Genomic DNA, 12,334 nt, shown 5'->3' on the forward strand with positions numbered 1-12,334 from the left:
GTTTTGAAAACGACCGCGGACTGTCACCTGCTCAACACATCAGTACCTTCGGATGCCATGACAGTAATAGCCAATAATGTCAAAATATCATTTACAGACAGATTTAACAGATGATCACTGCTGCCCGACCCGCAGGTCCATTTGCAGGTCCCGCGGGTTACGGGTTGACCCGCGCATCACTACTCAGCTCAGTCTATAAAGGCTGTACACAACAGTAAGGCTATAGACATTATATTGTATTCAGGCCGGCAGAACCAGCAGCGCATCGGCTCTACAGTGCACGGCACTGCTGATTAACCATTTTATTGCAGCACAGAGTGTCTGCCAGCAACCAATTACTTGCAGAGGCTTCCTACAACTTGTTTCAGCGGTTCCGATTTAATCAGAAGACAAATTAAACAGGATGACTAGCCAATGTGAAAATCAAAAGAAAGCACAGAATAATGTACTGAAGGAGACTGTTGTGCCATCACATTTTTTTGTGGTTTGACAGCAAAGATCCGGTCGCTGCTGTGCAAAACTCCGCAATACAATTAGGTCCGAAAAAACCCCAGAGGCAGACCGGGGAGGCAAGTTTCCTTTTTTTTTGCTGCTTAAAATGAGTCACCATCACCACCACACTATAAACCCATATCCATCCACAACACGCACTTTTAATGTAAAGTCAACACAAATGACCCAGACTGTCAAAATGACAGAAACCTAATGTTGACTTGACACAAAATAATAAATCATTTTTTCATGTTGACTCAACAGTTTTTGAGTGTTTTTGAGTGTTGAGTCAATAGTTTTTGAGCCGATTACGTCTAATTAGTCTGAGGCCAAATCGGGCGAAATAGGTGGAGTTTCCCAGCATGCCATTGGATGATGTGTTTAAGGCCATAAACTGAGGAAAACTGTGTTTAAATGTGTTCTACATCACTCACGTTACCCATTATGCAGAGATTAATGTTGATGTATTTTACAATGGCGCTAATGGGTAACAGTTAATGTTGTGGTAAAAACATTTTGCACTATACAGGAACTGTTGGCCCTTAGAGTGCCTGTACATAAGAACTGTTTGTACCCAAATAATAATTATCCTTACATTTACCCGGCTGAGCTCTATTTAATCATTGCATGCTTACAGACATCACAGAATCACCTCCTTCCACAGTTTCAATTGAAAATACAGCTAATCAAGAAATGTAACAGCCACCTCACTGATGGTTGAAACTATAAACCAGCACAAACATGATAATTACCATGTTCTGAACAGACACATCATAAACACTGTGGATTTACATTAGAAAATAGGTGCATAAAGGCCGAACAGAAAAATTAAGACTACTAAAGAAACACTAAATCAGCACAGACAGGCATGATGGGAAATAAGGGCGGTCCCATCGTTACTAGACTCTCAGCACCAGCATGGAGGTGCACATCACAGCTGAGACAGCGGAGCAGAGTCGAGTGGTGTGACCACAGTGACAGGTATAAACTATGAAATACACTGCTGCATAGCTAGTTAACAATGATTCTTTACGGTGAAAGTCTGATATAGTTCTGCTGTTGACAGCTGTCATATCACTTATGCTCGTTGAGATGTCAGTGATGTTGCTACCCAGCTACAGCTAGTCAATTTTATTGTGCTGGTTATTCTGTACACACAACATCCATCACACGTCTGTCTGTCCTGGGAGAGGGATCTCTCCTCAGTTGCACTTACTGAGGTTTCTTACATTATTTACCCTGTGAAAGGTTTTTTAGTGTTAAAGAGTTTTTCCTTATCTGAGTCGAGGGTCTGAGGACCACTGATGTATACAGAGAACAGGATACAGTGTTAAGAGACAGGGCCCCGTTCAGTCCTATGAAAATTGCTCAGTGGCACATGAGGCCAAAATAGTTCGGCTTCTCAGGTATGAATTTACCCAGATCTTCTACATTGTTGAGCACTAGAGACTTCAACAGCTGAGCGGCTAACTTCCAGTTTGGCTCTCGGCTAAACTCACTCAGTACGTTAACATGCACGCAGTAGTTGAGCTAAGCTCATAGCTCGGCTAATCAGTCAAGTCAGACTTCTCATCTTGTCTGAGTATACATGCAGGAGAGAAAATCAAATTTCTGAGCAAGTATGTCTGACTCTGCCTCGATAGGCGGCGCTGTGTCCTTTTTAATACAGTGCGTATCAAACTAGTTCCGGTTCTTGTTCAGAAACTTTTTAAAATGAATCCGTGTTTTGCGTTTTCCGACCATCCATAAACTTCAAAATGTTTAGCTCCTTTAGCCGTCAGAGCATGAATGTAGTTTCCTCCGTCCAGAAGTGCATCTTCTGCTTCTCAGTCGCCATGGTGTTTGTTTGTTTGTTTTTCTGAGAGTTACTGCACTGCTGCTACGTCATCTCCTTCTTCTTCCAGGTGAAAGCTTGCGAAAGAAAAAGTGGTGCATGCGCAGAACGCAAAGTTGGACTCCAGTCGGACGAAATGGATACATGCAGCAATAGTTCGATTTTCAATCGAAATATGGAGGTGTGTTAGTCGAGCTACGGATAGTCGGGCTAAGCTGTTTACATGCATTTAAACGTCCGGTTTCAGTCGGACTAAGCCAATAATTAAATTTTCTCAAGCTGCATGTAAACATACTGAATGTGGATGCACTGATGTAATCGTGTAGCTTATCTAGACTTTCCAAATGTTATCGGACCAAATGGATCAAATCCTGATAGTGAAACGAGTCGCTTGGCAGGGGTTGTATTCTCTGGTTTATAGACGTGTCTTTTACAATGCAAGTCTAAAAGTAAAAGCCTTTATGGGCCCAGATGAATCCCAGTATGGTCCCGGAAGTTGTATTTCCACTGTTGGGCCACAATGTTAAATTGTCTTCACAGCCTACTGCTGTTTCTGGGAGCCTGGTAAGGACAGAGGATGTCGTACTTTGTACAGATTGTAAATCCTCCTGAGGCACATTTTTGATTTGTGAAATTAGGCTATAGATAAAAATGACTAGACTTTCACAATGGCAAATATCTGAACCTGGTCCCACTGGGAAAAGGAAAAGCCATCTCAACCACTGTGGCACCTGTATCCACACATAGAGATTCACCGTCATTTACCTCAGTGAGGTCACAGTGCACGGTTTACCACAGGGCACTTTGACAGGATTACTTCCTGAGTTGTGATGTCACATTACTCTTAAAATTCCCTGTCCCCTGCATGCTGTGCATTGAAGATCAGCAGTGCAAAGAATGCATGAATTATTTCTATGACCAAATGCAAAACAGAACAAAAAGCACAAAGGCAGGGGGCAGAAAGTCAAGAGAGAAAGAAAGGAAAGAGGGAACGTATCAAACAATCAAGCAAAGTTTAGGTTTTGAGGAGTCCAATTTCATCGAGTCAACACTGCAGTGATGAACCTCAGCTGACCTGTAGGTGTGAAACTCTCAGGTCTCACCCTCAAAGAGCTCCCCTTCATCCACTCACACGAAGACTAGGTAACCCCCACCCGTCATTATAAGGAGAGAATGGTGCATCGTCCAAGTCACATCCACGCCAGGTGATAATTGTCTCGAAGCAGGTTGCAGAGTGTTTCCACATTCAACGCCTCAGTGAGACCTGAGGCAAGACTGAGTTCAGTCCAAACACACACACACACACACCCTCCAGCTATGTTGTCTAGAACAATCACATATTGTTTTTCACACAGATTCACAGTTACAGAATACTGTACCTAAAAACACCTATCCACTAGTGTGTGTTTGTTTGTATACATGTGTGTATTGATACACATCTACTGTCCTGTAATTGTCCCTCAGTATGAAGAACACAGCGCTCTGTGTTATGGTAATAAGACACATTGACTGAAGTCAGTGAGGGTGTGAACTGTCAGTCTCCTTCTCCCTCATCCTGCCTGTGGAGACACAAACATTTCTCTGAGCCCCTTATGGGTGGAAAACTACTGAACCTGTTCCTTAAAAAACTGACTTATAGTTTGGGTGCAAAAATCGACATGTAATTCACATTCAAAAGTCCTTGTCATTGAATCTGCACTGTCTGTGCTTTAAAGGTCCCGAACTACGCTCATATTTAGGCTCATATTTGTATTCTGGGATTCTAATGGAACATGTTTACATCCTTTAATGTTCAAAAAACACATTGCTCTTCTCATACTGTCTGCCTGAATATACCTGTGATCACCCTCTGTCTGAAACGCTCCATTTTTCTATCTTCACTGAAGGTGTCACTGGAATTGCATTGCTAGGCAACAGTTTGGGTCCATGTTTACTTCCTGTCAGCTGAGGCGGAGGCTATTCTGTCACATGTCACGCCCATCATGCCTCTTTTGATTCCATAATGAAATTTTACGGTCCACAAATCATGTTTATGTTTTGAATTTGTGTTTTGGCCTGTTGCGCCACCCACCGCTGTCTACCAGTCACGCAGTCAGTGGAGTCTCAGCATCAGTTACAGTTACGACTGAGCTACAATGGCTGACGTTGCGACTAAACCCAAACGACCTCGTTATGATTCCCAAAAATGCCAAGACAAAACTCGAGGCAAAGCGAGGGTCTATATAGGAGATGCTTTTGAACGGTGGAGACGATGTCAAAGTGGCTACTCTTCTCCTCCACAGGTAAGCTTTAGCCAAAGTTGGCTAACTAGCATCATAGCTAGACGGGGATGGACATTTCGAATACTTTCAACTGTTATTCATTTTCGATGATACATTGAAGCCCATGTGCAGGTGGGCCATCGAGCCGACTGATTTTTTTGAGAAACAAATGTTAGCAGCACGGCAAGCAGCATTAGCAGTGTCCCGGTACATAGCATTAGCAGCCGGCTCCTCCTCCGCTGTATCCCGGCAGCAGCGTTAGCAGCAGAGAAGCCGGACTTGCTCGAACAGTCCACTGGAAAAACGAAGATCAAGGACGTGGCGATGCAGCCCTGCCACGGCAGCTGCCCGTGGGTAAACAAATCAGTCTCCAGTGTGCCGCTGTCCAGCAACCTCGAATCTGTAGGGGAGGGGGGGCGGACACGACTCGCGGCGGTATTTTTGAATTTGAGTGCAGTAACCGTTTTGGCCACATTCTTACATACGGCGCCTTTAAAGTCGATGTAAAGATGGGATTGGACGCGAATTCCCAGCGGGCAGCGTGATGGACGTGATGCATCTGATGCGAAATATGCAAATTAAGTGAGTAGCACAACTTCGCTTCATATGCTGATTCCCGGGAGTCGTAAAATCTGACCGATTCGCGCTGCGATAGCCAATCTCGCATGTATGATGCAAGTTTTTCACGCAATATATTCTAGCGTTCAACTCATGCGAGTATTGTAACGCTAAAATTCGCATTTGGTGTGAACACAACATAAGTGAGAGACATTGGCCGATTAATCTGCTATTGACTTTTTACCGTTCCAAACTATCGCTATTATATTGTTTTTTTTAAATATCCACTATCGGTCTGTCTCTACTTTAAATACCATTAAACCATCTGGGTCTGGGTGAATATTCGATTCTGATTGGCTGCAAAGTGTCCAATAAAAACTGATAGTGGACACCTGCTAGTTAGTTCCTGTGAAACTGTCTGTTCACTGTTCTAAATTAATGCGCCAAATTAAATTAATGGAAACAAAAACCTGCTCCAGTGTCTCTGTAAGCGTGATAAATATTTGTCTTTTCTCACCTCATCCAGCTTGTTGAGGTGGGCAGACATCAGACTGACCAGCTGACAGGTGCTGATCTTATCCAAGACTCGGCTGGACAGCTTCAGGGTCTGTAAAGGTCAAAGGTCAGGGGTCAGCTGAATCACAAAAGACACAAAGTGAATGGTTTGAGAGGAAGCCGGTGACACGTGGCTATGCTTTGACACCAGGCTGCCACGCCCCCTCACAGCCGCCACCACTGGACTTCCACATGTAAGAGGCTTTCTGGGAATGTTCAGTCATGCGTGCTCATCAAGGAGGAAACATTTAGCTGATGTTAAAAACAACAGCAAGAAAAAAGCTGACAAATGCTCACACACACACCTGTCTCACTATCTTATCAGCTGGCCTGTTTTGTTTTGCTGCACAAACTGGTTGTTACAGCTGTGACTTTATGTAGCGAGTGTTTGATTTATGTGTAATCAGGAAAAAGGCTCAGAGTGTCGCTGGCTACAAGTTTTGGGAGACTTCCAACTTGAACTCAACAACATTTCAAAGGCAATATTGTACTTTTAACTCCTGCAATGTTGCAATATAAAGTTTAATGAGATAAGATTATTACATATCACTGTTCTTTAGATCTAGAATTGATGACAAAGACTTAACATTTGTGACATGTCTTTAGACAGAGAGCCTTCAAAAGAAACTGAGGTTGGAAAATCATCTCAACCTGTGAAGACTGTTAAAGGTTATTACACAGCTGACTCTCAGTTCCATAACTACGCCCTGTCCTCTTACCTTCTTGTATATGAGACTGAACAGGGCGATGCGGATCTGCATGCCCAGGTGATGCAGCCCAAAGATAGCAGGTTGCAGCAGGAGGAAGCGGGCGGTGAAGAGAAGGCAGAGGCCGAGAGCCAGGAAGTATCCCTGACCCCGCTCTGGAGCGTGGAAAGGGTCGAATGAGGCGATGATACGACCCAAAAGCTGAGGCTGCACCGTCTTGGAAGCCTCCTACATTGAGAGATGGGACAATAAGAGGTTAGTTGATTTGATCTTTGTCTTTTTGTTTTGTTGTTTCTGGTTTGGAAACAAAAATAATTCAGCTTGTCTGGTGGTCTCTTGGTACAGGACGAAGTGACACCCTGACGAGGAGATACAGGATTTGCAATTGCAGTGCATGTCATTCATAATAAGAATTTTTTGTATTAAAAAAAACTTTTAGGTGTCAAAACCGGCTTCAAAACAGAAACCATATGTGCATAACTGCCACGGTGTATAATCCTATTTTTTTTTAATTATTTAGAATTTTGTATGTTTTACATTTTTAATTTAATGCATTAATTTATTTTTTATTACATTATTATTATTGTATTTTATCAATTATATATTGTATTGTTATCATTGTTATTATTATATTACACATTGTGATACACTGTAGACTATCATCTGTTTCTTTTCCATATAATTTAGTGCTGTAGTACAGAAGAAAAAAAATGTTCAAAACACCCAATGTCACACCACTTAGCCAAGATGTCCGATATAAGAGGACGTCAATGTCATAGTTTCACATTTAACTATACCATTTAAGTGACATCTACAAAAAATGTATGTTTTTTCCTCCTTTAAAAGGTTTTTATTTTGGGAAAGAAATCCTTATCAGCTGTGAGGATGCAAAGACAGAGAGATGTCGTATGCTGTAAAGCCTCTGAGGCAAGTTATGATTGGTGTTATTAGACTTTATAGATAAAACTGAAAGTGAAATACAATTTAAATTACTATTGGTACAGCCCTTTGAGGCCTGCTTTGTGATTGGGCTGAAATGAATTTGGACTTTGACAGATCTGTGAAGTATGAAATGTGCTATATAAAGAAATCTGCCTAATATCTAAAAACATCGTAAAAACAGCTAGAAAGTCCTTCCTGCCTTCTGAGAAAACGTCCCCAAAGCTTCTCCGTTTCCCCCTCACAGCCTCTTTAACATCTAACAGGCATTCTTGTTGTCATGACAACCACTCAACCAACTGTACTGACTGACGCAACGTCTGCTGTCACCGCCTTTCCCATTAGTCTGGGACAGTGAGGTGGGTTTGCGACACTCTGGTGTGACATGCTTGTGATGTGTGTGCGTCATGGCACTGTGGCTCTACAGGCCCTCGTCGCTCCGACAATGTCAACAGGTAACACACACACACATACACACATATAGGTGGAGCTGGCAGTGTGTGATGAGGAGGTGGGGACTGTGGGAATGTCTAAAACAAATGTAGTCATGACCTGATTCTGTGTACTGTGTTTTCTATTTTTCTAGCTGGACTGTTCATTAGAAGAGCTGCTGAATATATACATACTGTTCAGTTATTAATTGCTCCTCACTCTTACTCTGGAAATCCAGAGTTCTCGCAAGAGCACAATTTGAATTTGCTCAGCGAGTCACTCTGGCAATCAGTAATGATGCTCATTACCCATGCCGTTGGAGCCGAGCTGCACCAATCACATCAGTGTATCTGATATAGGCGGGTCAGAGGTGAGCTAAACAGATGACGACAGCGCTGCGACGACGAAGTCCGGAATCAGTCAGTAAACATTGCAAGATGGCTACGTATGAACACCAGTTGTTTGAAACGGCTTTGGCCGCTACAATGAACCAGTTAGACTTGGCTTTTTCTGTAAACGAGGAACAGAAGACGGCGCTCGAATCTTTCCTTTGCAAGAAGGACGTTTTTGCTGTTTTGCCGACCGGATACGGCAAGAGTCTAATCTACCAGTTAGCTCCGCTGGTAGCTAAGCGCTAAGTATTGTTCTGATTGGTCGTAGTGTTATCCAATTGCGTGCAGTGATATTTTCAAATGCATGCTTGGTGCCGCCCCTCAAGTTGGGCCATTTGCATTACTCATAGCCAGACCCTAAATCTTTCTAGATTTGGGTCTGGATTTCCAGGCTACCTCACTCTTGAAGCGCACAGCACACTCCAGGCACAGACGGAGCAGCAGAACATCCGGTGCAGTAAAACTAGGCAGCGCTGATCAAATATAAACCAAGATTCTGTTGCCACCTTTTTTATTTCTTGTCTAAAATGTTTCAGAAATAGAGCTTAATTCCAGATAGTTTGTTATTGACCGGCTGCCAACGACAAGTCGTGCATTACATTGCCCACCAGCGGGAGTGTTAATTGGCCCAGTGCGGTGCAGTGCATTCTAGTAGTTGTAGGTTTTTCTACCTCTTGAGCAAAAGCAAATGTCACATCAATTTTAAAAGTATTTGCGTCTTTCTGCTGCATAGTAGAGCTGAGATCGGGCCCAAAAAAACAGCCCGACCCCACCAGAGCCCGTGCATGTTCTGTCCGAGCCCCGTCCGTCCCTATAACTGTAATTATGGGCCTGAGCCCGGTTTAAACACGGCATTGTTTTTTAAGGATTGGGCCGTTACAAGGTCCCCGTCTTTTTGCTGTCATACACCAGCATCGTGCTGTGTTTGGTACACTCGACGAAGCCGACACACACGTTGTCACCGTCGACAACTAATTTAAAGCTGTCCCAAACCTCGGATTTCCCTTGAGATTGGGCCAATTTAAACTCTCCTGATGCTATTTTTTTCTTGACATTCAAAGGCTCCATTTCGCTCATTAGGCCTATGCGCAAGTGTGATGCGTGCGAAGGAACTCACCTGTGCCTTTCATTCATCAGTTTAGATCTAAAACATTTGAACTACTCAGCTGTAACCAAAAGCTCAAGACAATATGGAGGAGTCTGAAGATGCGGCACCACTAAAAAAAAAAAAAAACTTAATATTTGCTCCTAAAACTCTGAGGTGTTCTTTAAAGAAATGTGAGATTACAAAGTCAATACATTTAAATCTTTTGGTGATGGTGACGTGTTGGCGGTTGGTGTTTTTATAACAAGGCTTAAAGGGAAGGATGTTTTGGGATGTATGGGCTTGAATGACAGCTGGGTGACAGCTGCTTATCTCCCATGAAGACAAACCGAGCCTTCATCACAGTGACTTGGATTTTGATTTCATGACTCTTGCAACTCACAAAGACAATGAACAACCATAATAAACCCAAATCAGAGCTTTAAAACGCCTCTTCAGAAAACTACAGCCATGTTTTTTACAGTCTATGGTTCTTCATCACCTCACGCTGAGTGGAGCATAAGAATCCTGAGTTTACCTCTGCAGCTCAATGCTATGATCCATTAAAGCAGCGTTTACTACTTCCTCAGTCAGTTTAAGTTAAATCTGCTTCCTCCAGAGACGACAGACAAACATACTCACCCCGAGGTAGAGGAGGATGCCAAAGAAGGCGAAAGGGCCGAGGAAGCATCGGGCCAGCGCTCTCATCAGCCTGGGCTTGTTCTTGGCTGACACCACCTCTCTGTCCCATTCTCTGCGGGGAGGACAGAGTTACAACACAGTTAAACAGCAGCACAGGCAGACTGGGAGAACAACACATTCACCAGCCAAATGCCAGCAACCTTTGGCTGTGGCTGTTCTGTCTGTCCACTACGACTCGGGCAACAAACCAGCCGTCCTTCTCTTAACTTTGGCTGGTGATTCAGTAGCAGAACAAGACGCTAATACTGTGTTTATTTATCTATTTTCACCTCATTAGAAAGTCTTCAGTCATCAATGGGAGCGTCTTTTGGAAACAAACACAAAAACATGACAAAGAACATTTTATTTGTTTGTTTCCGTATTTATTTGCAGATTTATTCGTTTTATTTTTTATGCATTTTCGTTTCAGGCAAATCTGCTCTTTGCTAGATAGTGAGGATTGAACTGTGCTGAATCTTAAGTCTGTAATGTGCATTTTTACAAATTTTTTACAGATTTATCTTATACATTTCTTGATATTGCCTATCACAGCCTTAACGTTGTTGCCCTTGTCACAACACAGTTAGATTAACTTCCCACAAACTGCCCTGGCGAGTAGTTACAGCTACAGTAAGAAGCTGCATTGTTCTCTGAGGGTCATTTATAACCGGGGAGATCTGGCTGACCGGTTCAACGGTTAGTGATGAGAGAAGAGTTATCAATAGAAAGGATTAGAAAGGAGGTAAGGGAAGAGACAAACAAGGAAAAGTAAGCGGACAAAGCCTGAAGAGTTTACTGATCACAGAACATGTTTTTATTGTCTGTACCTGGGATACACAGAGTTTGGCAAACGAGAGTATATGTATGCAGCTCCTTATCTGTGGAATCGTCTGCAGAAGGACTTAAAGTTGCTCTCATTGGTTCCTCTCGTCCGCTTCAAAGCACTGTCACAGGACTTTTGTACACAATCATAGCACAATGAAATCTTGTCCACACCAGAGAAGCTCACTGAACTGAACTGAACTCAGTGATGAAGGAGGCTGACGGTACCCAGCATGCTTTAATGGAAGGTAAAGTTCACATTCCCAGAAGCCCTCACTGTTTGCCTGATCGGAATAATGAAAGCAAAATCGCCCACCACTGCTCATTCATCACCCGGTGGGCACCGTGCCCTTTCTAAAGGTCGACTTTTTAACACTCATGTACATTAACCGGCTTGTTGGCACCATTCAGCGTGACGCGGGGCCCTGGGTAACCAAGAGGCCAGGCCAATGTGAGACACTGCTGCTGCTGTTGTTAGGCAAAGGAAAAATGAAATAAAAGAGAGAAGACACTAGTATTTAATCTCCGTTTCTTTTTTTAAGGAAATACAAATTTGTCAGAGATGTGGCATTTGTTCAGCGCTATAAGAACAGTTGAAGGAGAGATGGAGAGGAGAAAGAAGAGACAGGGATAAATGGAAGAGAGCAATGCAATGATGAGTATCGGCTTTAAAATGTGGATTTCCAGTCAATTTTCAGCACGAGAATACCGGAAAAACTCATGCTAGAATTTATGTAATGTTACTGCTACAAAGAAAATGTAAGCGGACATCAGTTCAGGGCATTTAAAAAAGGGAGAGTCGAGAGAGTGCAAGGTCACGTCCAAAATTGTATTTAGGTTCATTGTACTAGATTGTAGTTATAGCAAACCAAAATTGTGGGTTTTGCTCCTTAATAATAATATTAATAAACTTAATTTATTGAGCACTTTTCATACAAGAGATGCAGCTCAAAGTGCGTCACAATACAAATGCAACACTAATGAAAAAAGGAAAACAACATTTAGAGGATAAAAAGATAATCACCAACAAGCAAAATATGAAAGTGATGGTAAAAAATAGAGAATTATTATAAAATAATAATAAGAGGAATTACATGAATGAATTAAAACCCAGACTAAATAAAGAGGGTTTTAGCTGTTGTTTAAAAATGTTCATCAAGTCCGCATTTATCATAGCTTTTGGAGTGGTACTTGCCAATTAGTTTGTACGTATAATAGTGTGTAGTTAAAAACCCAGCGGCAGAAGATCTGAGAGCTCATGAAGGATTATTAAATGACAGAATTTGAAATGTAGGTTGTTCCAAAGCCATTAAGAGCTTTAAAAACAAGTAGAATAACCTTAAAATCTATTCTAAAAGACAATGGGAGCCAGCAGGGTTAGCTAAAACCAGGGTATTATGCTCTTGCTACGTTTTGTTTTGGTTAAAATGCATAAGCACATACAGCCAGCAGCAGCAGCGCCCCACCGTCCAACACCAGCACACCGTGAGGACGGAAGCAGAGGGCTTGGCGGGGACGGAGCACCTGCTGCAGCAAGCCAGCACGCCGTCTGCGGTCAATTTGACTTGACCAGCAGA

At 42.6% G+C, this 12,334-nt stretch overlaps 1 protein-coding gene across 1 annotated transcript in view; it reads right to left on the reverse strand.

Annotated features, from left to right (window-relative positions):
* Positions 1-12,334, reverse strand: part of cftr (CF transmembrane conductance regulator) — a 66,100-nt gene that overhangs the window by 48,564 nt on the left and 5,202 nt on the right. Inside the window, exons 3-5 of the mRNA XM_033635747.2 lie at positions 9,897-10,008; positions 6,420-6,635; positions 5,663-5,752 (exon numbers count right to left, since the gene is read on the reverse strand). Of these exons, the coding sequence (XP_033491638.2) occupies positions 5,663-5,752; positions 6,420-6,635; positions 9,897-10,008 (418 nt within the window). The remainder of the gene's footprint in view (positions 1-5,662; positions 5,753-6,419; positions 6,636-9,896; positions 10,009-12,334) is intronic.

The sequence above is a fragment of the Epinephelus lanceolatus genome, chromosome 5 (assembly GCF_041903045.1).
Source record: "Epinephelus lanceolatus isolate andai-2023 chromosome 5, ASM4190304v1, whole genome shotgun sequence".
NCBI classification, from domain to species: domain Eukaryota; kingdom Metazoa; phylum Chordata; class Actinopteri; order Perciformes; family Serranidae; genus Epinephelus; species Epinephelus lanceolatus.